The sequence below is a fragment of the Lutjanus erythropterus genome, chromosome 17, assembly GCF_056507025.1.
Source record: "Lutjanus erythropterus isolate fLutEry1 chromosome 17, fLutEry1.hap2, whole genome shotgun sequence".
NCBI classification, from domain to species: domain Eukaryota; kingdom Metazoa; phylum Chordata; class Actinopteri; order Lutjaniformes; family Lutjanidae; genus Lutjanus; species Lutjanus erythropterus.
In genome coordinates, this window is record NC_139333.1 from 5,668,035 (window position 1) to 5,695,990 (window position 27,956).

The 27,956-nt window shown below is 38.4% G+C and overlaps 1 protein-coding gene across 1 annotated transcript; it reads right to left on the minus strand.

Moving 5' to 3' along the window:
* Positions 1-6,991: 6,991 nt before the first annotated feature.
* LOC146311586 (polymeric immunoglobulin receptor-like) lies at positions 6,992-27,210 on the minus strand. Its single transcript, XM_084741516.1, has 9 exons — positions 27,090-27,210; positions 26,603-26,923; positions 26,188-26,508; positions 25,972-26,086; positions 25,606-25,709; positions 25,236-25,291; positions 7,859-8,033; positions 7,446-7,763; positions 6,992-7,329 (listed from the first exon to the last, which is right to left on the minus strand). Exons 1-9 carry the CDS (start codon positions 27,133-27,135, stop codon positions 6,992-6,994), a joined length of 1,794 nt encoding a protein of 597 aa, XP_084597642.1. The 5' UTR covers positions 27,136-27,210.
* Between the last annotated feature and the right edge of the window lie 746 nt (positions 27,211-27,956).

Genomic DNA, 27,956 nt, shown 5'->3' on the forward strand with positions numbered 1-27,956 from the left:
ATAAAGTTACCTTCTATTACATAATCCTGTTACCTGTAATCTATTACTCCCAAAGCCTGATCATAACACAACTTTTTGGTTGGTGCTTTTGCATATGAGTATATATTTACTTCTATTACATTTAATATAATAGAAATTTTAGAAATCTGTCTAATGGTGCAGTGTTGTTCTGCAGAGGGACAGATCAGTATATTCAAATGTTTCAAAACGTGACACTATTTATTTATCTTGATATGACTGTAGTTCAGGTTACCTTGTAAGGAGTGTTTCTCACGTGTGTCACAGTGCTGTATGTTACTTCCTGTTCAGACTGTAATGAAGGAACAAACCACATGTCAGAGGAGTCAACATGAACAGTTTCACAATGAGAGACATTTCTTTTCTCATCATCATGCTCCATTAAGTTTTTGTCTGTTTATGGTCACTGGGGATTATCTGCAAACTACCTCACATCCTTTCAGACATGTGTGTTTATATATAAATATATACTCTGTTTTAATTCATTCTCATAACAGCAGACAGGACCATCTCAGTAAAACATGGCCAGTTACCTCAGATATCACAGTGTTCACATCTGGGATGTCAGAGCACATTATCAGCTATCTTTAGAAAAAAAGATCATGAAATTACCATCACAATAATAACCGAACACCTGCCTGCCAATGTCAGTCATGTTGTGCAGAAAGCACATCAACAGCTGTTCTTTCTATGCCACCTCAGGAAGTTTAAGGTATCAAAGGCAGGGATGCGTGACTTTTACAGAGCTGTGAAAGAGTGTGATAGAGTCTATCACAGTGTGGTCTGGACGAAGTAGTGAAAACAACATCAAAAATCATTGGTCAAGATTTTCCAAGCATCTGCAATGTTTACAACAGCATGAGTCTTAAAACTATCAGAGGCCCCCCTCATCCTGCTGATCCACTCTTTGTTCCTCTTCCCTCAGGAAAAAGATTACACAGTATTAAAGGGATAGTTTGCCCAAAAATGACCCTCACCCTCATGCCAACTGAAGGGCAGGTCTAGTTTTTTAGTCCACGAAACACTGACTGGCTGGAGTTTCACAAAAATACAACATTGCAAAATCTCCAGATGTGCATGAATGAGGACTAGTTTTCAAATGTAAAACAACAAAAACAAAACAGAAAAAAACCCAACATAAAATGCCTCCATACTGCTTGTCTGGTGTAATCCAAGTCTCCTAATGCCCCAACATGCCAAGCTGAGTTGCGCTACATTTTTAGCCTAAATCTTCACTGTAGATCCACAGCTTGCGGCCATGTTTCTGTGCATGTGCACACCGTCTGAACTGGGTGAGGCTGGTCATCATTTACTTCCATTGTTTGGGAGATTCTGCAATGCTGTTTTCGTGTGAAACTCCAGCAGTGATTTGTGGACTAAAAAATTAAACCCAACCTTCAATCAGCATTTTTGTGTGAACCATCCCTTTAACTCCTCAGTTCTGTTAATGTATTCCACTTCACTGTGACCCCTAGTGGGTTTTTAATGACTAGACAGAGTTATATTTACTCTGAGAGAGTTCATCTGCTTTTATTTACTCTGACCGAGTATATTTGATTTAGTTTATACAGTTAAGTCTGATAGAGTAGTCTTTGCTGCTGTTTTATTCTTATCTTGCCGGATATTTTTTTTTATATGTCTATGTGAAAGTGTTTGTTGTTGTCTTTGTATGATTGTTATGAGCACACACCAAGGCAGACTGCAGTCACTGCCTGATTGACATGGTGATAAATCATTGAATCTTGACTCAAATAATATGGACGTGTGTCTCTCCTGATCATTGCCCAAAAAACATTAAAATAATCATAATAATCGGCATGTGTTACCTCTGTTGCAGCTGATGATCGTGCTTCAGTCTGTTCTAAAAGTGAGACAGTAAAATCTGTTGCTGACTGTCATTGAACAACGACAGTGCTGCACATTTCAATTCAAAATATCAAAGTTTTAGATTTATGAAAGCTCAGAATAGACTTACTGTGTCTTCTGAACATAAACCAGATGAACAAGGTCACCGTTATGATGAAGATCAACCCAGCCAAAGTCACGATGAAAGTCAGTGGGTAAATGGAAATACTGCAACAGTCACTATACAGATGAGAAAAGCAAGATCAACACAGTGCTCTTTTTTAAGGTAGAAATGTTGGATTATTTGAAGGGTGGTTGTATGAGGGACTTGCAGTGCCTATACAAAGTATTCACCCCCTTGGATGTTTTCCTCTCTTACTGCGTTTAGAAGTGGAATCATCTTCATCATATAAAATTGGCTTTTTCGACAAGAAAAAGACAAAAGAACTCTTTAATGTCAACGTGAAAACAGATTTCTATAAAGTAATGTCAATTAAATTAAAATATATAATGTAAAATGAGTAATTGCATAAATATTCACCCCCTTCAAGTGAGCATTTAGTAGCTGCACCCGTGGCTTCAATCACAGCACTGAGTCTGTGTGGACAGGTCTCAGTCAGGCTTGCACATCTGGAAATGCCAATTTTACTCCATTCTTCTTTGCAAAACTGCTCAAGCTCTGTCAGGTCGTACAGGGATCGGGTGTGAACGGCCCTTTTCAAGTCCAGCCGCAAATCTTCTATTTGACTGAGGTCTGGGCTTTGAGTCGGACGCTCCAGAACATTCACCTTGTTGTCATTTCTGTGTAGTTTTTGCTGTATGTTTCAGGTCATCGTCTTGCTGGAAAATAAATCTTCTCCCAAGTGGTAGTTCTCTTGCAGACTGAATCGGATTGATGAGAAGCCACAGTTGTCTTTACGAGAATGACTTGAGACACATTCACTGCACTCAAACTACAAGCACCAATTGGCTGGACCTCTGTTGGATTAGGTCAGTCATTTAAAAGAGGGCGAATATTCATGCAATTACTTATTTTACATTATTTATTTTTAATTAATTGACATTACTTTGTAAAAATCTGTTTTCCAATTTGGAGAAGCAGCAGGAGTGCCGGTGTAGGAAGCGAAGCAATGTACTGCTGGGGACAGGGTTAGCAGCAAAATGCTTTTTAGCCACCAAAAAAAAAAAGATCAATCATCAGCCTTGTGGTATATTTAGAATTTTTGCAGCTTTATCTTGCAGCCACACAGCCTTGTCTGACAGGAAACCATTTTTTCAGTCTCTTCAAAGCAACCAGACTCCTCCTCAGTCATTTTAACTCACAAAACAGTCAGTTTGTTTGTGTAGTTGTGTTACTTCTGTGTTTTAATGGGATGGTTTGGATCCACTGTAGTAACTAGCTGATGCAGTGGTCGATATCCGACTCATATAACAGCAGTTTCCCAACAGAAAAGGCTGCTGGCAAGTGGTGAAAATATTCTAAATACAGACTTCACTCAAGCTGATAGTGATAGACAGTGCATTGTTTAGTTCCCTCCACCTGAACTCCTGCTGCTTCTTCATACTGGAGACGTGTCGACCTCCATCCACTGTAGCTGTGGATAAGTGCCTGATACAACCACACTTACAATAATCCATCCACTCCATTCATATTCAGCCCTCTTGTAATTTACTACAGCTGTAAAGAATCTTATGACTTAGTGGCTAAACTACAGTCATCATGAAGGTCACATAAGAAATATCACAATGGCTGATTTATTTGCCTATGAATTATCCATCATATATATTGTTATATACTACTGATTATATGAATGTAAAGGCTACTAACCTGTCTTCACCCTGAACTGTGGTGCGTTCTTCATGTGCAGAAATAGATGTAACAGTCACTTTCACAGGCTCAGTGGGTGTGAAGGTGGCTGAACATCTAGTTGCTGTACGTGTTGCCGTGGGAAACAACACAGTGATTACCAGAATCATATCACAGTAATGAATACTAATGTTGCACGTATATTAAAACAATATAAAACATATAATATAATAAAATATAAAACATTTTATTATGAATATTAGATGATATAGTATTATTACTCAACCGAATGACATTTAAAGAAATGTAATTATAGTCACGTCATCTTCTGATATAACAAACACGCATAAAGGGAAACACAGATGATAAACTGAGCTGTGTGACTGACCTGTGAGTCCAGTGAAGATGAGAAGAACACTGAGATGAAGAGTCATGTTGATGAGCAGAATCAGACACAACACGGGCAAACTCACTGTGACAATAATGTTTCTACTTCCTGGATTTATTTGCATTTGCACTGGTTAACACCTTCTTCTGCAATTAGTGGCTTCACACTGGTAAGATGACCAGATAAATATTGATGCAGCTAAAGCATGCTTTCATTTTGCTTTCAAATGGCTTTGTGTTATTTCTTAAAACCTTAGACACAAGACTGAGTAAATGGGAGCATGTGAGTGTAACAGGGTTGGATGAGGCTTCACGCTCTTAAAACAGCTTGATGGGTGATAATGACTGTTTCTGATTTTTCCTTTATGAAACAGGACTCATCTCACAGGTGCCTCACTTAAGAGGTCTGTAACATTTAAAACAGACCGAGTGTACGGTCCAGTGGGCACAAAATGTCAGAGAAAAGATTGTAACTGCCTCATGAATAACGGGCTAAAGCAATGCACAGGAAACAGGTGCAAATTTTAAAAAGATAGAAAATTAAAAGAAAAGCATTTACCCTATGAACCATATAGTTGTAGGTATACCATAATAAGAATCATATAGTTATTAAAACAAAATCATTTAAAAAGAGTGAACACACCCCCAGTGTTTCAGAGCACAGGAAACTGATCATTTCTTCATGATGTTGAGACCAAATTTTATATACTTAGTAGTGATGTGTTATTAATGTGTTATTAACCACTTCGTCAGACCATTCAGGTTTGGCCAAGTGGTTAATAACACATTTGTCTGTGCTGTGACGAACTCAAAACACATTTATTGTTGCTTTACATGACCTTTAATACTCTGACAAGTGAGAGTTGAGTTGTAGATATCATTAAGTCAAAAAGCAGTTGTTGATATCTTCAGTTGCTATTACTGATACTGATTAAATGTTAAAAGAGCTTGTCACAGACTTCAGATATTGAGATATCTGTTTAAAAAATAATCAATGATAAAGAGATAAAAGACAGACAGGCAGCAGAGAGTCATTACATTTACAGACATTTATTCCAGAGCCAATCTGCTGTATGTAACATCCTCATCCTTTGATTCAACCTGTTGGAGAACAGAAGCAAAAATGAAAGAAAGGAAGAACAAAGATACAAATTGTGAGCTGAAACACTAAAACACCTGACAGATGATTTATCTTGATATCACTGTAGTTCAGGTTACCTTGTCAGGAGTGTTTCTCATGTATGTCACAGTGCTGTATGTTACTTCCTGTTCAGCCTGTGGTGAAGGAACAAACCACATGTCAGAGGAGTGAACATGAATGGTTTCAGTATGAGAGCCAGTCAGGTTCTCACCAACATGCATTTTCATCCATACATCATTGACTACAGAACAATGTAAGTTATTCAATTTATCACCATGTTTGTTAAAATAAAACAAAAAATCATGGCCAGTAGTTCAGTTAAGTTTGTATTTATGGTTACTGGAGATGATCAGAGAACTACACCATATACTTTCAGTATAAGACAGAAATATGTGTTTATATATAAATATTTCCTCCATCCTCTTTCTCTCACCATCTTTAAGCAACTTAAATTCTGAAATTGATTCTCATAATACCAGACATGTCAACCACCTTCATGTTAACCTTTTGCAAAATGAAACATTCCCTCAGATATCACAGTGTTCACATCTGGAATGTTAAAGCACATTATCAGCTATCTTTTGAAAGGATATGAATATTCTCATTACATATAATTCATGAGGTCTAATTAGATCTTGATCATTTCCAATGCTTTCTTTTCTTTACTTTTCTATGTATAATTGTTTTCTTGTTACATGATTATTGTGTTCTGATTGGTTGATCTCCTTTGTTCATTTTGTGTGTTTCCTATTGTTTATTTTCTTTGTATGTTGCTAAATAATGTGTGTGGGCCCACAGGTCAAGTGTGTATGTGTGAAGGTGTGTGTTTGAGTTCATGCCAATTGGCTAAAAGTGGGCGTTACAGTGGGAGTGGTCTATTGTCAAAAAGTGCATAACTTCCAATTGGATTCACAGACTCCAACAAGATTTAATAGAAAGGTTGGTCATGAGTCAAAGGACAGCTGATTAATTGATTCTACCAATGGGATAAAAGGGGCGTGGTCATGGGAGTGGCCTGAAACTCATTGCACAGCAGAGTTCCTTTATTACAGCCTTCTTTTTAAAAGGAAAATAATATATATGCAATTTAAAAGAATTAACTTACCATTATTGTTACCATTGCAGCTGATGATCGTGCTTCAGTCTGTTCTAAAAGTGAGACAGTAAAAACTGTGACTGTCACTCAGTGACAATGTTGCACACATCTACAATTTTAATTAAAAATGTCCAAAATATCAAAGCTTTGGATTTATGAAAGCTCAGAATAGACTTACTGTGTCTTCTCAACATAAAGCAGATGAACGAGGTCACCATCATGGTGAAGATCAACAAACTCAAAGTCAAGATGAGACTCAGGTGGTTTGAAGCTCTGCTGCAACAGTCACAATACAGATGAGAAAACCAAGATCAACACAGTGCTCTTGTTTAAAAAGTCCCACAATATAATTTTAGGTATGCATCCTCCTGGACTTATGAACTACAGCTGTACACAATCTTATATCTTAGGGGTGACCAATGAAGCTAACTTCCATTATCATACATGTCACATGAGTCAAATAAGACTGATTTATTTACCTTTAAATTAGCTATTGTACTACTGAAAGTGAATGCAAAAGCTACTGACTTGTGGTGAGTCACAGGTTCAAGAGTGGATGAAAAGGTGTTTAAACGTCTTGTTGCTGTAAGTGTTGCTGTGGGAAACAACCCAATGATTACCAGAAACATATCAAAAGAATGAACACTAATATCTCCTCTATACTGAATATAATTCATGGGAAATATTGTATTCATGCTTACTTACTGGTGGTCAGAAGGTTATGGTACTCAGTAGTACTGGGTCTCTCTTTAACAGTTAGATGCACCGGCATCTGTAGGTCTCCTTTGACACATAAATACCAGCCGCTGCTCTCTGTCCTCAGTCCACTCATAGTCACAGTGAAAACACCGGGGACATTTGCATTGATGGTCACTGTTGTTCCATCTATTGATCCAGATGGCGGCTCCACACAGGACCCTCCCAGCCTGCACCACTGAATAACTCCAGAGAAAGTTTTATAGTAACAGTTGATGGTTACATCACCTCCATTAAATCCTGTGATCTCCTGATGATCCACAGAGAGTTGGGGCCGACCTTCAAGGAGAAGAAATAGCATTTACTAAAACATTCTGGGCAGCAATTTATTGGTAGAATTGGTATAACTAATAAAGGATTTGACATGTGCTTACAGGTACTTTAAGTGTTCTTACCTCTGGTGACTGACAGCTGAAAATACTTCCCGTCATCTGACCCGCCACTTATCTCCACAGCACACCAGTAATGAGTGTCATCCTCAGACAGATTATTAAAAGTCACAGTGAAGATTCTTTGTTGTTTGTCATCAGAGATTGAAAACTTTCCTGAACTGTTTGGTTGATTTGTTTTAACTTCAGTGGAGCAGATCATCCAATGTCCTTTACACAAGTATTTGACATGGTGTGTGTACTTTGACTCATAGAGACATGGGACAGAGACGGAGCCTCCAGCCTTCACTGACACTTTACTGACTGTAGTTATGCTGTGAATTCCTGCAACAAGAAACATTAAAACATTTTACTGTTAATATTAGCTGATATTATATTATTACTCAACCAACTGATTTATCACCATAATAAGTACTGACCTGTGAGTCCAGTGAAGATGAGAAGAACACTGAGATGAAGAGTCATGTTGATGAGCAGAATCAGACACAACAAGGACAAACTCACTGTGACAGTGATGTTTCTACTTCCTGACTTTACTAAATCAGTACTTGCAGTGGTTAACACCCTCTTCTTTTGTAAGTTACCTGCATCACACTGGTCGGGTGATGACGCAAATACATCTATATATGAAGCTAGAACATGGTTTCACTTTGTTTTGATGTGACCGGGGCCACATTGTCTGTTTTTTATTTTTCTTTGTTTTATTTCTTAAAATCTTAGGCGCAATACTGAGTACATGGTAGTGAGAGTTATAACAGGGCTGCAGGGCTGCATGATACTTACGTACATAAAACGTCTGTTGGGTGAACAGACTGTCTCTGTTTGTTCATGTCTCATCTCACAGCTGTCTCACTTAAGAGGCCTGAAACATAAAAATAGTCTGGGTGTGAAAGTTTTTTTTAATTCATTTTAGTACACTCTTTTACTTCCAACTTCGTCTGTGCTGTTATTATTCTTTATATGTAAAATTTTTGTTGGGTGTTTTATTTTGATTGTCTGATCTAGGATCTTGTAATCCTGGTTTAAAGGACCAGTGCGAAGGATTGTTTCACTCTTCCCTTCCAAGCCGTGAAGCTCATGCTAAATGCAAAAGGTTGTATCTAGAGCCAGTTTTGTTTTTTTCTGATCTGGGCTACTGTTGAAACATGGTGGTGTGAAGCAGACTCCATGGAAGAGGCTCATTCTAAGGTAATGGCAACATAACACAAACAAACATTTGCTAATTCACTTATTATGTTCCTTTTAATACAATTAAATCCCCCTAAATTTTACACACTGGACTGTGGGAGTATGGGGTACGAGGGCTGTTGCTACGAGCCATCTGGTCCTTGTATAACCAAAGTCAGAGTGGTGTTTGTATCCTTGGCACAGAGTGAAATGTTCTCAGTGTTTCCCCTTGTCTCCGATCCTGTTTGTAATTTTCATAGACGTGATCTTTGGGAACTTCAGAATTCCATCTTTGCTTTTTGCAAATGACCTGAAAAGGACATGAAGTCCCCTGAAAACCTAATTTGGGACATTTGAGGGGAGCTCTAAAACATGATGCTCCTGACATAAAAACTGATCAATGTTGTGTGTTTATTCACACATTATATGTGTCTTCACTAATGAACACCATGCTGTGTGTGCTGTTGTGTTTGTCACCCTGACTGCGGCGCTGTCCGTGGTTCTGACACAGAACAGAGGTGACTGATAGACAGACAGAACATCTTACTTGCTTTGGTTCCTGTTTGCTTTCCGTTGTTGCAAAGTGAACTTTCGGCCCTGATTCCACTTTCTGAGGATTGTAAAAATCCACAGACAGAAGGGAAACGACAGGGAAGTGAAGGGACAGCCAATGAGGAGAGAGTGTGTGAGAGAGATGCACGCAGCAAAACAGCTGTTTCTATGTGCCTGTGATACTTTATGAAGTCCTCCCATGTAAAAACAAATGTGAGTTAATAATGATTTAAGAAATCTCCACATTAGTTTAAATCCACAAAGATCAGATGATGATGTTGATATATTCATGAAGGTGTGTGTATGAGAAGCAGAAAAACGTTGCTTGTGTCTCTCTGCTGATTTTGTGATTTTGTTTCTTGTTTTTTGTTGATTAATAAATGCATTCTTTGATTTTGAAACAGTGGCCTGATATTCTTATTATTTAGACTCTATGAAATGTTACTGACAGTATTAACTATCTGTAATAGTAACAGTAACATGATTTTCCGAGTCATTCAGTCACTTCCATGTATGCTGTGTTTTAGAGGCTGTGTGCACCAGAAAATAGGGCTCCTCCTAAAGCCACAGTGTAATTTGAACCCTGACTACATCACTGCAAAAGAAAAAGTAACAGCTGCCAGCTTGTTCATGTCTGTGTTTTCACATTTCTCCAACACTTCTGCTTCCACAAATATAAACTTGCCATCTTTCATTTAGTCTTTGTAAACAGGATCAAAGTTCTCTGTTCTCCGTTGTCATGAAATCTGGTGCAGAAATCCACCGTGACTAAACCATAATGAGTTTTTGTGATGCCTTTAATTTGCATCCAGCGCCACCAACAGGTCAAATATTTCACTTGTCCACTGAAATATTTCAATATGTAATAGATGGATTAACCTGGAATTTGCTCCAGGTATTCATGGATCCCTCTGACATTTCCTCCAGTGCCACAATGAGGTTGACATTTTTGGCGTTTGGCGTTTCAGTGTAAATATTCATGGAGCCCAGACAAACAAACAAAAACTCTCTAGTACCATCATTTAATTTTATTTTCAGTTTGTCCTTTACTTTGGTTCAAAATATTACTGATAAAAGGGAACAACCAACATTTTCCTAACAGAGTCGATATAACAAGTCTGACCAGGTCATCTGTAAAAGATAAAAATCATTTATGTTGACAGTAGCATCTCTTTCCTGACCAGACTGTCAGCTGACACTTCCCTGTCTCTCTGCATGTATTCATGCTGTCCACACAGCAACACTGACACCTGCTGGAGGTTTGCTGACACAGAAAACTTTCTCTCAATCATCAGTTCTCTTTCCACTGCACTTCTCATCACTGCTACAGGAGATCTGTCTGCACATGGAGGTAACCAGTGGTGTTGTGTTAGTTGGAGTGGGGATGTTGTCGCCTGTTTTAAAAATAAAAGTAACAGTGTGTGAACAGTGTCAGGCTGCACAGGGTCTCTAAGCTAAGCTGTATGTGAATATAAAAGACACTGACTGACCACAATAACATCTGATTTAATGTGATGTAGAGGTGAAATAATCATTTGGTATGTAAATATGTCATTTATCAGCTGTAAAGTGCTGGAAAAGCTTGAAAATGAACATTAAAAATGCTTGAAAGGAGCTCGACTTCGATTTTGGAAAAGATGTATGAACCCTGAAAGTGTGATTTTAGTTGACATGTGCAAATCTGATTTTGTGGACCTCAGAACACACAAAGTCTTGAGGACTGACTGTGATTTCTGGCGCCCTCCTAAGGTGGGCCTGGGCCCCAGGTTGAGAAGCAATGAGTTACATCATCAATGACGTAAAGCCACAGGTTAACCCTGTTATTGAAGCACACAAATGATGACATCAGTCATGTCTGTTGGAGACACGTGTCTCATGCACACACTCACACGCGTGTGCTTACGAAGATGGACTGTGACGCCATGAGGTCCTACCACCCACATCAACAGAGGAGGGTCAAAGTGAGTTGAGACCAGCTTTCCCAAGACCAGTTTACACCCCCTGACTATAACGCAAAGTCAGCGACTCAACTCGCTCACCTCTGAACGTGTAGGGGACGTCCTCGCCACGCATCCCATCTAAGGGAATCGGGTCAACTCCAACTCAGTACAAATCATCTTCTCAACCTGTATTTATAAACTTCTGAAACTGTGACATCATCATGACATCACAGGAGAAGCCTATAGCCAGCCAATAGGAATCCAGCTGTGACATCACTGATGATGTCACAAACCAATATGGTAGGTCACATCATCTGAACTGTGAGTATTTGATGAGCTAAAATATATTTTCTAATTGTTGTTCTTTTGTTTTTCCTCTTTTTTCTTATTTTAAGTTTAATTTGAAGTTTCTTTATCCAGTGAATGGCTCCGCTGGACAAAACAAAGTCAAATGAGGCCCAATTAAAGTCATTTGTAGGCTATTGATTAATTAGCGATTAGCAATAATGTTTAATCAGTAAAATTCTTATTGAAAATGAATCAATTAATTATTAATTATTAACTTCCTATAAAATCTGGCTCAGCAAAATGTCTGATTTATTTTATTTTTTAATCTAAAACTTAACAAACTAATTCAGTCAGGTAGTAAACAAGGTATGCAGTTTGAAACCATTAAGACATGGGCTGTTTAGAGTTTAATTGCAGCAAATTAATTTATAGCTAAAATTTAACCACTGCACCAACTCAACACCATCACTGAAAAAAAAAACATTCAGTACTTACCTTCAGTATTAGAAGGAGGAATGTTTTCAATATCGTCCACGACGTTATCAACCAGGCTGAAACCTTGTAAATAACACCTTTAAGAACAACAATACTTAGTTTTTATGCCTCTGCCTGCTGAAGGTGCCGGGCTGGAGGCATACTGTTCTCCGGCCGTATGTGAGTCCATGCGTCCGTCCTTCCGTCTGGCCATCCGTCACAGATTTTTGTTGTTTGCGCGATAACTTCTGAACGGGTGGACGGATTTGCACCAAATCTTGTGTGCTAACACTCTATAACAGGTACATGAACTGCTGAAAACAAAGAAAACAGGAGAGAAGAAATCTTGTCCACAATTCAGGAAAAAATAAGGGACGTCGGTAGAATACCACTCATGATCTCTATGAACCCTTGATGAGTAGAAAAAGACAAAGGTAAAATTCTTTGCTTGCTGTTTATAGCATTGAAGCTAACCAGTAAACACGGCCACAAGTATTTGACATGGTGTGTGTCCTTTGACTCAAAGAGACATGGGACAGAGACGGAGCCTCCAGCCTTCACTGACACTTGCTAGTTACTTGAGTGTGCTAGTTGTTAGTCTTTGATATTCATATTGTGTTTCATGAAGAGTAATGTAGAGTAATTCACAGTCATGTGATCTAATGTGCAGCAGTTTCTGTACTTAAAGGCAAAGTAAGTTTATTTTGTATAACACATTTCAACAACAAGGCAATTCAAAGTTATTTACATAAAACATAAAAGGTATTAACACAAAATATGACAGGAACATAAAACTAATATAAAATGACAGTTCAACACAATTAAAAGGCTTAAAGAAATAAAAATAAGATAAAACAGGAAAGTAAAAGTTATAGTGCAGTTTAAGATATTAAATAAAGACATCAGATTCTGTTCAATGAAAAGCAGAGACAAACAGAAACTGTGGTAGGAAACATATTATTGGCATCATTGAGTAATAATTCTATAAAAACCTTTCAGCATATTGAAAATCAAGTGGTCTGAGAGAAAACTAGACTTCTGCACCTCCTCTTGGCTGTTTTCAGGTTTTAGGAAATCTGGTCTGTGACAGGAGACTTTGACCAATCACAGCTCATCTCTGAGACCTCGGCGGTCCTATTGGCTGTTCTGCTGGCGCGGCTGTGTGTGCACATCGTCTGGGTGGAAAGCCTGATTCAATGAATGAAAACTCCTGCTGGAATATTCTGTCATGGTTGTAGGCTTTGTTGGTTTGTTTGGGTATGTTTTGTGTTTTCTCCCTGTCTCCCTTTCCCCCCTCCTTTTTCTCTCCAGGGCAGTGTGTGTGTGCAGCGGCGGCAGTGATTGGCTGGCTCGGCTCAACGAGACACACCTGGCGCTCGTCTACTCATTTCACCTGCAATATAAGCCTGGTCGAGACGCCACTCCTGCGCAGGACTGTTCCGTACCAGTCGGTACAGTAGTGACAGCTCTTCTCTTTTGCACTCGTGGATTTCTTGTGTTTTTTGTCCAGCACCAGCGAACCTTCCGGCCGTTCGTGCCACTCTCGCCTTGAGCTATCGCCTGCTCGGCTTCCTCCTGCCTCACCTGCCACGCCAGCCTGCCGACCACTGCCTGCACCTGCCCTCACCTTTTGTTGTCTTTTTGGTCCCGTGTTGGAAAATAAACTTTTTGAACACTTCTTCTGCCTCTGTCTCTGCATCCGGGGTCCAGGCCTTGTCAGAACCTAACAAATTCACTATTCCAGCTTAGGGAGCTACTGCCTAAACTACAAAGCAACTCAAAAACCAGAAGAGAGAATTATCAGAAAGAGAATCTTAAAGAGTCGAGTTAATGAGCAACATGCTCAGCTTGAATTCTGTGTAATCCAATCTGTTTCTCTGTACAATCTGCCTTTACAAAACAACAATATTTACATGATTTTTATCTTCATTATGATGCTGCACACCATGTGTGGACTGCAACTTGTGTGTAATTATCCTGCACTTATTCATATATACCCATATACATGTCCATATATCAGTATAAGTGAAAGGTGCATATGGTCTTTTGTGTTTAGCTTTGATAAATTTAGTACTATTTTTTTCTATTTTATCTTGACTTCATAAGTATTCTATTATCACTCAACCCTTTTTCCTACCTGTACTTTTATGAGCTGCTGTAATGTGAATTTCTCTGGTGTGGGATCAATAAAGTTGATCTTTTCTTATACTAAGACTAAAAGAAACCAGATGAAAAGACCGACAGGCAGCAGAGAGTCATACAATTATTGCAGAGCCAGTGTGCTGTATATAGTATCCTCATCTTTTGCTTCAACCTGTTGAAGAACAGAAGCAAAAATGAAAGAAAAGACAAAGATTCAAAGTGTGACTTCAAACTGACTGTTATAAAAAATCTTTTTAGACACCAACATGCTCAATCAAAGTCTAGATACTACTACAAACACATTTTAATTTTATGTTGAAACTGACTGAGTGTCTTGTTCTTTGTAAATATGAACTCATTCTGAATTTGATGGCTGCAACATGTTCTAAAATCATTGGGACAAGAGCATGTTGACCACTGTGATACATCACCTTTTCTTTTAACAACACTCAGTCAGTGTTTGACAACTGAGGACACTCATTGTTCTTTCTCATTCTTGCTTGATATACGACTTCAGCTGCTCAACAGTCCGGGGTCTCTGTTGTGGTATTTTGTGCTTCATAATGCACCACACATTTTCAATGGGAGACAGGTCTGGACTGCAGGCAGCTCAGTCTGGTATCTGAACTCTTTTAACTATGAAGCCACGCTGTTGTAACACATGCAGAACGTGTCTCAGCGTGGTCTTACTGAAATAAGAAGGGACGTCTCTGAAAAAGACGTCTGGATGGCAGCATATGTTGCTCCAAAACCTGTATGTACCTTTCAGCATTAATGGGACCTTCACAGATGTGGCAGTTAGATATCTGGATCATCATTTTTCTCTTTAGCTCAGAGGACATGATTTTTGAAAACAATCTGAAATGTGGACAAGTCAAGTCTGTGTTTACTGACAACGGTTTTCCAAAGTCTTCCTGAGCTCATGAAGTATCCTTTATATAATAATGTGGGTTTTTAACACAGTTTTTAATGCAGGGCCGCCTGAGGGGTCAAAAGTCAAGCACATTTAATGCTGGTTTTCAGTTGTAGTTACCTTGTCAGGAGTGTTTCTCATGCGCGTCACAGTGCTGTATGTTACTTCCTGTTCAGGCTGTGATGAAGGAACAAACCACATGTCAGTCCATGAAAGACATTCATGTTCTCACCATCATGCATCATGGTCAGTAGAATTATAGTTGGATCATTTACTAAACCAAACTAAACAGATCTCAGATTTATTCTCATAATACCAAACAATCGACCACCTTCATCTTAGTCTTACACAGCCACACGTCTCTCCACAGTAGAAGTCTGGCTCCACACACACTTTCTGTTATAGCAGAAGAAAGGCCCTGCCTCTTTTGCATTTCTTTAAACCAATCACAGACGTGTTGGGCGGTGCTAAGCCCAGGGTACAGCGACGGATGGTGCTGCTGCAGAATAATGTTGAGGGGAAACTTGCTGTGGTGGAACATATACATGTCGGGCTTTGTCTTTGGTGTTAGCCGTGAGACATTTTGAGGTGTACGTGGCAAACAGTGAGTGAGTGGTGGTGTATTCAGACCACAGTGGACTAGTTGCACAGCAGACATTTTGACATACCAGAAAACCCACAGGTGCATTAATGAGTGCTGAGTTCCACTTGGAGGAGCTCCTTTTATTGTGCATGCTGGTTCAGTCTGTCACTGTTACTGGGACACATAGTGGAACTGAGCCTGAATTACTGGTATTAAGTCCACTGGTGTTTTTCCTGCTCTGATAAGTCAAAATGTCTGCTGTGCAACCAGTCCATCCTCCAGCTTTCTTTGGTCAGTTCAAGAGTGCCAACCCCAGAGTGTTCAGGTGGAGTTTGATTTTACAGCCAAATGATGTTGAAGTGATGCACATTGCAGGTGAGAACAATGTAGTTGCTGATGTTCTATCTAGAGGCTGAGTAGGAGGTGGATGTTGTTGTTTTATCTAAGGGGTAAATATAGGAAATGAACTTAAATATACTGAAAATGTAAATAAAAAGTTTAAGTTTTAGTTGCTTAGCAACTGTGGCACTTAGGTTTGACGTATGTGACAGAACAGGGGCTTATACAGGGGTCTCGTGGGACACTGTGGCCTCCACCGTGTGAGAGACACCATTCAGAGTTGTGAACTGTGTTATGGCCTCGCTGCTCATGTTGAGAGGAAAGTCACCCAGAAGAAGACTGCAGAAGTGCTCATCTCTCTAAGGAGTTATCTGTGTTTGACTTAATGTCTTTGTCTTACAAAACCAAATGGACCACTGGATGAGAGCCAAAGAAGACAACGCTGAAGACAACCCTGTCCAGTGCAAGGTCAGCGGTGGGATCTCAGGACCGAGCTGCTCCAAACCCCAGAGACTCTGAGCGGTGAAAGAGGTGGTGCTGACTTGGTGGATCAACACTGGGCGAGGAAGTCACGAAGAACCAATTTAGGCTGAGCACACACACAGAGTGTGGCCATTAACCCCAGCTAACATTAGCTGTCCTGCCAATGGACATTATGTCCCCCATATTACGTCTTAAGACCAAGACACATGAGTGGATTAACAGCAGCATAATAAAATTTCCAGAGTGGCTGCAACACATGGGACAGAGCAGAATATTCAACTATTTAAAATGTGACACTGTATTTACCTTGTCAGGAGTCTTTCTCATGCGCGTCACAGTGCTGTATGTTACTTCCTGTTCAGGCTGTGATGAAGGAACAAACCACATGTCAGAGGAGTCCATGAAAGACATTCATGTTCTCACCATCATGCATTTTCATCCATACATCATTTACAGCAGAATATTATTAAGTTATTCATATTATCACTATGTTGACATCATGAACATGAAATCACGATCAGTAGAATCATACTGCGGGATCCAATCAGAAACCTTCTGATCACTAACCTGGTTGCACACAGGAGATTTGCAGGTTTTGACTAAAGTTTGGACAGTGCAAGTTTCTTTATGCAAAGTTTTTAATAAAGTGTTTTTGTACAGTATAGTCTCAGTTTTTTGCAGTAGTGTAAAGGGATTGTAACCAAGCATCCTGGGTTCACTTAACTGTATAAACTTAATAATGAACAGGATGAAAAGTCTAAATCTCTCAGTTTAATCATTGTTAGATATAATGTATATATGTGTGTGTCTCTCCTGATGATTGCCCAATACTGCAGTAAAAACGCAAATGAGCATGATAGCAGCTCTGCCTCCATCCTGAGGTTCATTACAGCCTTCTTCATAAAGAAAAGAAAATGATCATAATAATCAGCATATCTTACCGCTGCTGCAGCTGATGATCGTGCTGTGGTCTGTTCTAAAAATGACACAGTAAAAACTCTGTTACTGACTCTCATTGTACAATGACAGTGCTGCATATTTCAACTGAAAATACTGAAGGACTGGATTTACAGTATGGAAGCTCAGAACAGACTTACTGTGTCTTCTCAACATAAACCAGGTGAACGAGGTCACCATCATGATGAAGATCAACAAACTCAAACTCAAGATGAGACTCAGGTGGTTTGAAGCTCTGCTGCAACAGTCACAATACAGATGAGAAAACCAAGATCAACACAATGCTCTTGTTTAAAAAGTCCCACAGAAAGTCTTAAAGGGATATTTCGGATTATTATGAGGTATTTATCATAGTCAGTGTATCAGCTACAGTAGATGGAGGTCTAACGTCCCCAGTTTGGAGAAGCAGCAGGAGTTCAGGTGTTGGAAGCTAAACAATGTACTGCTGTGGACAGAGTCAGCAGTAAAATGTATTTTATCCACACAAAAAAAAAACAATATCAGCTTCAATGTACACCATATTTAAAATATTTTCACTGCTTTATTTTGCCATCAGATCTGATTAGTTAGTTTGTGTTATTGTGTGGCTTCGGTGTTTTAAAGGGTCAGTTCAGATTCACAAAGTCAAACAATAACACAAACAAACCAATGAATTGAAACAGAAGTAGTCAAGCAAGTCTTGTGTCCTGCCAGATAAAATTTCTGTTTTTGCCAAGGAGACTACAAGGTTTGGAACATTTTCATGTATTTAACAGTGTGTTCTCGTAGGAAAAGTGAGGAGACAGTGAGGTAAAACAGTGAAAATAGTCTTAATATAGCGTACAGTTAAACTGATATTGATTTTATGAGGTGGTTGAAACATGTTTTGCTGCTGACCCTGTCCTCAGCAGAACATTACTTAGCTTCCTAAACCAGGACTCCTGCTGCTTCTCCAAACTGGAGGTGTGTTCAAGGACCTCATACAACGTCACTTCAAAACATAATAATAATGTAATAAAATAATAGATTTTTGCACTGCTGATCATTTACCACAGCATGCTTTGAATATCAGTCAATGTCTGCATCACTCTCTCTCACTCTCTCTCACACACACACAGAGCTAATATGTGAGAAGTGTCACACCTGGACACAGCACTATTCTGCACAGTTTCACTTCATTAAATGTCCTGAAAATGACACCACTCTGCTACAGTATGTGTGACTTTCCGACGTGTCACCACCATCATATCAATACAACCTACATGTAGAGGTGGCAAAAGTACATACATTCTTTACTCAAGTAGAAATACAAATACTTGTTTAAAAAAAGACTAGCAGTAGTGGTACTTTACTCAAGTAAAAGTGAAAAAGTACAGGCCCTGAAATGTACTCAAAGTATAAAAGAAGAACATTTCTACTGACTGTTTCTGTGTAAAGTCTCCCTCTGATTCAGTTTCCATAGTTGCACAATTTTTGTAATGTTACGTCTTTTACAACACTTTTGTCCTGTTACATTTTTTTGTTGGAACTTTTCTGTCATTTTCAACTTGTTACATCTTTTATATCATGTTCATTTTTTACGTTGTTTTCTTTTTGTTATGTCTTATACATTGTTTACGTTGTGTTACATTTTATTATATCTTATGTCTTTTATGTTGTTTTCTTCTTCTCATTACACCTTTTGAGTCATTTCTGTCTTGTTACTCCTTATATCTTATTTGTTGTGCTTAATCTGCACTGATGATGCATTAAGGGATCATCTTTTCTGTGTTATTGTTCCATCCATTTAGGTTGAAATCAGTCGCCATGTTGGGAAGGCAGCGCACAATGATGCCAAATAAAAATAATCATCAATGATTCACATATTTCAGTTAAAGTGTAGGAAGTAAAAATCAACTGAAGTACAAGACCTAAGTACTTCATTACTTCCCACCTCTGTCTGTGTGTTTAGGATCAAATTGTTTACAGGATCACAAACTTCTTCATAGATTTAGACTTTGAATTTTGCTCTTGAAGTAGAATTGATGCATTTAATGTTGATACAGACTCCAGATGTTGTGTATCAAAGAGTTTGTCTATTGTTGTGCATCAGCCCTGTTGATTTTATTATTTGTGATGTGGTGGAGGTAAACACACTGCAGGTAGATGTTTCTTGACTTAAGATGTTGGCTGGTGTAGAAATGCAGGAAAATTGTTTTAAATTTAATTTTTTTTTCCTGGTGAGGACCCCCCACAGAATATATATCTTTACAAGTATACTCTCCTGTTTTAAAACATAACCATGCACCTATGGGTTCCAGTTAGGCTAAACTTATTTACTGTATGAGTCAAATGATGTCAGTGAAAAACATGTATATAAATTCTCTCACAAAGAGGTTTATTTGCCTATAAATTAGTCATCATACTCTAAATACTGTATGTGAATGTAAAGTTTACTGACCTGTGGTTCTCACTCTGAACTGTGGTGAGTTCTTCATTTACAAAGACAGAAGTGTGAGTCACAGGTTCAGGAGTGGATGATAAGGTGGTGAAACGTCTTGTTGTTGTAAGAGCAGCTGTGAAACAACACAATGATTATCAGAATCATATCACAATAATAAACACTAATATCTCCTCTACATTAAGTGCAAATCTAATGTTTGTTATTTATACTTACTAGTAGTTTGGTACTCAGTAGTACTGGGTCTCTTTTTAACAGTTAGATGCACTGGCATCTGTAGGTCTCCTTTGACACATAAATACCAGCCGCTGCTCTCTGTCCTCAGTCCACTCATAGTCACAATGAGAACGTAGAGGATGTTTGCATTGATGGTCACTGTTGTTCCATCTATTGATCCAGATGACCACTGCACACAGGACCCTCCCAGCCTGCACCACTGAAAACCTCCAGAGAGAGTTTTATAGTAACAGTTGATGGTTACATCACCTCCATTAAATCCTGTGATCTCCTGATGATCCACAGAGAGTTGGGGCAAATCTTAAAGCAGAACAAACAGAATTTACTAAAACACTGTGGGCAAACATATATTGATGCAATTTGCATAACTGGTAAAGGATTTCAAATGTATGGTGCAGCTATGTATCCAGAAAGTCACACTATTGTGAGAACTGTGACATGTTGTTTAGTAACACAAATAACTACAAATGTTTCCAAAATGATCCAGTGATCAAACACAAGATTTGATGGGGAGAGTTGAAGGTGAGCTGGTGTGCAGCACTGCAGGTTCTGCAGGTAAGCTGTGTAGAGGTGGGAGCAGGTGGAGGGTGTGTTGGAGTGTGTGGTGTGTGTGTGTGGAGAGTGTGGGGACTGTGTGTGTATTCCTGAAGCCTTGAATACTTAATGAAGACAAGTGTAGAGCTGGATGTAAGGTATTTGAACTTAGTATGCAAAAACACACCCATCAGATAGAATTAATGACTTCCTGCAGAACATTTTATATTGTTTAAAACATGACAGGAGAACTTTAAGTGTTCTTACCTCTGGTGACTGACAGCTCAAAATACTTCCCGTCATCTGGCCTGTCATTTATCTCCACAGCACACCAGTAATAAGTGTCATCCTCAGACAGATTATTAAAAGTCACAGTGAAGATTCTTTGTTGTTTGTCATCGGAGACTGAAAACTTTCCTGAACTGCTTAGTTGATTTGTTTTAATTGCATACGAGCAGTACAACCACCTATATCCTTTACACAAGTATTTAACGTTGTTTGTGTACTTTGACTCATAGAGACATGGGACAGAGACGGAGCCTCTAGCCTTCACTGACACTTTACTGACTGTAGTTATGCTGTGAATTCCTGCAACAAGAACCATTAAAATATTTTACTGTTAATATTAGCTGATATTATATTATTACTCAACCAACTGACATTTAAATAAGTAATTAATTATAATTTTAGTCACATTATCTTGTTATATAACCAGCACACACAGAAGGAAACACAGATGATGAACTGAGCTGTGTGACTGACCTGTGAGTCCAGTGAAGATGAGAAGAACACTGAGATGAAGAGTCATGTTGAAGAGCAGAATCAGACACAACAAGGACAAACTCACTGTGACAGTGATGTTTCCACTTCCTGGTTTATCTATATAAGAACTTGCAGTGGTTAACACCTCCTTCTGCTTCACACAGTTTGGAGGAAGAATATTTATGAATGTACAACATGCTTCTGCTTTCTTTTGACATGATAAGGGCCACTTTGTACTTTTTCATGGGTTTATTTTATTTTTTAAACCTTGGATATGACAGGAAAGGATTTAAAAGTTAAAAACAATTTATTATTTTATAAATACATTGAAATCAACAGAGAGTGTGGAAACAATTCAGTTTCTTGTCTATCAAAAGGAGAGAAAATATTCAGTGTCCTACTGTCCTACTCACAGCAAAAGTGAGGTCTTTCTACTCCACACACAAGGGGTGCATTCCAATCATCTACAAGTCGACTGTGAAGTGGACTGCACAGGGTGTTCAGCCATGTTAAGTAAGATTCAAAACAAGAGGAGAGTAAGAAGTACTTACAGTGCATTCATGTGGTGTCAGAATACACCCCCTCAAGTCAGAAGATTGCAGATGTGTTGTGTGTTCATGTCATGTTACTCTGAACCATCCAGACATTTCCTGAGGTACAGCTGTGCTGAGTTGTTGTTACCTGTGACTGGCACAGCTGTTTCACAGCTGTGAGAGCTGTCATGTGACTGGCTGAGAGAGTATTGACAGACAGCACAGATGTTTGACCTGCATTATTATTCAAATTTCAGCTGAGAGTGCAAAATACTAAACTGTGGGTACAATGCATGCTTTTGCATCTGTATCAGGTGGTGTACATGTCATACCAGGCTGGGCTGGTCACACATGTCTTGGTCACAGGGAACACTTTGGCAGCTCTGCACATTTGAATCTCTACCTCTGGTGACTGACAGCTGAAAATACTTCCTGTCATCTGACCCATCATTTATCTCCACAACACACCAGTAATGAGTGTCATCATCAGAAAGATTATTAAAAGTCACAGTGAAGATTCTTTGTTGTTTGTCATCAGTGATTGAAAACTTTCCTGAACTGTTTGGTTGATTTGTTTTAACTGTCCGCCACCTTTTTCCTTTACACAAGTATTTGACATGGTGTGTGTCCTCTGACTCATAGAGACATGGAATAGAGACGGAGCCTCCATCTTCACTGACACTTACTGACTGTAGTTATGCTGTGAATTCCTGCAACAAGAAACATTACGACATCTTAACAGCCTGACCTGATATTTGGTTATTTCTCAACCAGGTTGCATTTAAATAATTGTAATTATATTCACATCATGTACTGATATCACCAGCATGAATAACAACTGACCTGAGAATCCAGTCAAGACGAGAAGAACACTGAGATCACTGTCACAATAATTTGCTACTTTCTCACTTTGCTATCTGCACTTCACTTGCAGTGGTTAACACGTCCTTCTTTTGTGTTTGGTGCATCACCCTAGTCACAAAAGTTGCATGAGACTTGTGCTCTTAAAACACCCTGCTGGGTTACCACCACTGTCTCTGTATTAAACAGGACTCATTTCTGTTTTTATTTACTTTATTACAGCCCAGGGATATAATGTATCACACTGTTGAGCCTCCCTGGGAATTTTTACTCCAGAGTAAAGGAGATCTGATTGATTGTCAAGCCCCAAATGAACAAGAAACAATGCAGATTCTGTCCTGGCTGTGAAACAGTGGAGCAGCTCTTTACACTTGCAGGGTTGCTGCAGTCACAGTCTACATGTGTTTTGTGGATTTGTGACCATGTCCTGCAGGGGATCCTGTGGAGGGTACTGTGGGAGTATGGGGTACGAGGGCTGTTGCTACGAGCCATCTGGTCCTTGTATAACCAAAGTCAGAGTGGTGTTTGTATCCTTGGCACAGAGTGAAATGTTCTCAGTGTTTCCCCTTGTCTCTGATCCTGTTTGTAATTTTCATAGACGTGATCTTTGGGAACTTCAGAATTCCATCTTTGCTTTTTGCAAATGACCTGAAAAGGACATGAAGTCCCCTGAAAACCTAATTTGGGACATTTGAGGGGAGCTCTAAAACATGATGCTCCTGACATAAAAACTGATCAATGTTGTGTGTTTATTCACACATTATATGTGTCTTCACTAATGAACACCATGCTGTGTGTGCTGTTGTGTTTGTCACCCTGACTGCGGCGCTGTCTGTGGTTCTGACACAGAACAGAGGTGACTGATAGACAGACAGAACATCTTACTTGCTTGATTAATAAATGCATTCTTTGATTTTGAAACAATGGCCTGATATTCTTATTATTTAGACTCTATGAAATGTTACTGACAGTATTAACTATCTGTAATAGTAACAGTACCATGATTTTCCGAGTCATTCAGTCACTTCCATGTATGCTGTGTTTTAGAGGCTGTGTGCACCAGAAAATAGGGCTCCTCCTAAAGCCACAGTGTAATTTGAACCCTGACTACATCACTGCAAAAGAAAAAGTAACAGCTGCCAGCTTGTTCATGTCTGTGTTTTCACATTTCTCCAACACTTCTGCTTCCACAAATATAAACTTGCCATCTTTCATTTAGTCTTTGTAAACAGGATCAAAGTTCTCTGTTCTCCGTTGTCATGAAATCTGGTGCAGAAATCCGCTGTGACTAAACCATAATGAGTTTTTGTGATGCCTTTAATTTGCATCCAGCGCCACCAACAGGTCAAATATTTCACTTGTCCACTGAAATATTTCAATATGTAATAGATGGATTAACCTGGAATTTGCTCCAGGTATTCATGGATCCCTCTGACATTTCCTCCAGTGCCACAATGAGGTTGACATTTTTGGCGTTTGGCGTTTCAGTGTAAATATTCATGGAGCCCAGACAAACAAACAAAAACTCTCTAGTACCATCATTTAATTTTATTTTCAGTTTGCTGAATAATCAGTTTTACTGATAAAAGTGAACAACCAACATTTTCCTAACAGAGTCGATATAACAAATCTGACCAGGTCATCTGTAAAAGATAAAAATCATTTATGTTGACAGTAGCATCTCTTTCCTAAACAGACTGTCAGCTGACACTTCCCTGTCTCTCTGCATGTATTCATGCTGTCCACACAGCAACACTGACACCTGCTGGAGGTTTGCTGACACAGCAGATCAGAATACATCCATGAATGAGACTGACAGAGACGATCAGAAGCACAATCACTTTATTCACCAAATTTACTACATTTTAGCACGCAGGATTTGACTTGGTGATACAGGGAAGTAGAACAAGACAAGATAAAAACTTTAAAGAGACAAACTTAAAAGGTTAAAAAAGGTAAATACAAGAATTATGTACAAATAAGAAAATTATCCAAATTAGGAATAAAATATATGAATAAGATAGGAATAGTAAAGTCCAGGAGGAGTTAAGATTAAAAAGTGTAGACCAAGTTAAAATAAATAAAAATGCTGCACTCTGCTACACATTATAAATGACATTGTGGGATGGTGTTCTTTATATACATGTGGGAATAATAATGACAGTAAATATGCTGCAATATGTAATAATTACAATTAGATAGATAACAGGACTAAAATGTAACAATGACTAAAGACACTTTCAAGAATCTGAGGAAACATACAAAATACAATACAAAAGTCAAGGTGTAATAACTCAAAATGAACAAGTGCAGTTATAACAACATTTACTGCACAACCAAACCAAAACAGCAGAACACACAACATCACTGTGGAGGACAGAAGGAACATGACAATGGAAGAACAATGATTGTAAAACCACAGAACGTTACATCTCATCCACATCACTCTCAGTGTGTGACCTCTGACTGTGGATGGAGAGACAGACGCACAAAGAAAGAAAAGAGCTTTTGTTGTTAATGAATGAAGAAAATCATGTAGTGTGTTTTTTTCTACTTTCTACTGTAATGATAGTATTGTGTAATTCATATTACAGGTTCAGTGGTTTAGTTACCTGGACTGAAGTTTCTTTCATCTCAACATGACTGAATGTTTCTTCCTGTTCAGCCTCTGTTGTTGAAGGAGCAAAGAAAATGTCATTTACACAAAGATTAAATGATTTATCCATTACACCTTTGTTAAAATAGGAAACATGAACCACTGTGCTTCTTCACATTCTAGGTCAGAGTTATAGTGAGTTAGAGATATTTTTCCAAATGTCAAACTATACACAGAATAAATACTAAATAAATACTAAATCATAGCTTTGGGATCAAAGTATAATCTAGTTCTACAATGCTGCACACAACTTTAGTTTTAAAGAAAAATATAGAGGAAACATTTTTGGCATGAGTTGGATTCATCAAAGTTGAGCAGAGACTTACTGCGTCTTTTGAACTTAAACCAAATGAACAAGGACACCACTGCTACAATGATGATCAACAAGCTCAGACGGATGATCAAACTGTTCATGAGGTGAATGGAAACACTGGAATATAAATGACAAGCACACAATACAAATCATAAAGACACCAGTCTTCTTTAAATAGTATCTAACATGTATTTATTCTCAGTTATATATTGGATTACGGTTTGAAAAAAATTATCAAGACTTATTACTAATTAATCTTATATCTGATGTAAATAAAACATGTATGTTTAGAGATTCTGTTACAAATCTTGGACCGATTTACTTATAAATTAACCATCATACATTAAATACAGTTTTTGTGAATGTAAAGTTTACTGACCTGTGGTTCTCACTCTGAACTGTGGTGAGTTCTTCATTTACAAAGACAGAAGTGTGAGTCACAGGTTCAGGAGTGGATGATAAGGTGCTGAAACGTCTTGTTGTTGTAAGAGCAGCTGTGAAACAACACAACGATTATCAGAATCATATCACAATAATAAACTCTAATATCTCCTCTACATTAAGTGCAAATCTAATGTTTGTTATTTATACTTACTAGTAGTTTGGTACTCAGTAGTACTGGGTCTCTCTTTAACAGTTAGATGCACCGGCATCTGTAGGTCTCCTTGGACACATAAATACCAACCGCTGCTCTCTGTCCTCAGTCCACTCATAGTCACAGTGAAAACACTGTCGACATTTGCATTGATGATCACTGTTGTTCCATCTATTGATCCAGATGGCGGCTCCACACAGGACCCTCCCAGCCTGCACCACTGAAAACCTCCAGAGAGAGTTTTATAGTAACAGTTGATGGTTACATCACCTCCATTAAATCCTGTGATCTCCTGATGATCCACAGAGAGTTGGGGCAAATCTTAAAGCAGAACAAACTGAAATTATCAAATATTGTGGACAGCGATCTATAAAAGGATTTCAAATGTGCTTACAGGTACTTTAAGTGTTCTTACCTCTGGTGACTGACAGCTCAAAATACTTCCCATCATCTGAAACGCCACTTATATCCACAGCACACCAGTAATGAGTGTCATCATCAGACAGATTATTAAAAGTCACAGTGAAGATTCTTTGTTGTTTGTCATCAGAGATTAAAAACTTTCCTGAACTGTTTGGTTGATTTGTTTTAACTTCAGTGGAGCAGGACGACCAGCTATATCCTTTACACAAGTATTTGACATGGTGTGTGTACTTTGACTCATAGAGACATGGGACAGAGACGGAGCCTCCAGCCTTGACTGACACTTTACTGACTGTAGTTATGCTGTGACTTCCTGCAACAAGAAACATGACATTATTTTACCCTGAACATTAGATATTTTCTTATTATTACTCAAATAAGAAGCATGTAAATAACACTAATTATAGCCACATTTTCTTCTCATGTAACAAACAGACAAATAAGGAAACACAGATGATGAACTGAGCTGTGTGACTGACCTGTGAGTCCAGTGAAGATGAGAAGAACACTGAGATTAAGAGTCATGTTGATGAGCAGAATCAGAAACAACAAGGACAAACTCACTGTGACAGTGATTTTCTACTTCCCAATTTTATTTAAAAAACACTTCCAGTTTTTAACTTCCTCTTCTTCTGCAAATAGTTGCATCACACTGGTCAGATGACGAAGACAACTTGAGAAATAAGTTGAGAATACAGTTCACTGCGCACTTGCAAGATGTACAAAGAAATAAAGACTTAAAATAAAAACAGCACCCCTCGTGTTCAAAGTGTCATTTGTTTAACATGACAGCAGCAACACTGCAACATTTTTGCCTTTCTACAGGAAATAGAAATAGCAATCATGATTTCAACATCAGAAATACCGAGAACCAATTACTTTAATTTTTCTTAAAGCAGATATAATCAACATTTGTTCAATAACAAAGTATCAAATGACAACATGAAAGGGGTCACTTGTTGAATAATGGATTCATCATATATGTTTTTATAAGTAAAATCCTTATCTGAACACTAGAGATGTCAGATAATTAAGTACAGGTCTCTGAAAACTCATGTACAGTACTTATGTCAGGGTCATTTTCCTGACTGGGAAAGTCAGGCTAATGAGTTCCAAAGAAAAAAAAAAAAGAGTTGAACAATTTCTATTAATCGTGAAAATGATTTTCTATCCAAAAATGACTGTTTCCAGCCTCTTTTCCAGCTCTCTCAAATTTCCCAATTTTGTATATTAATTATATTAAAATGAATATGTTTGTTTTGAGACGTTTAAAGACATCACCTTGGGACACTTTTCACTGTTTTCTGACATTTTATAGACACTGCAGCTGCAGATTAAACATGACA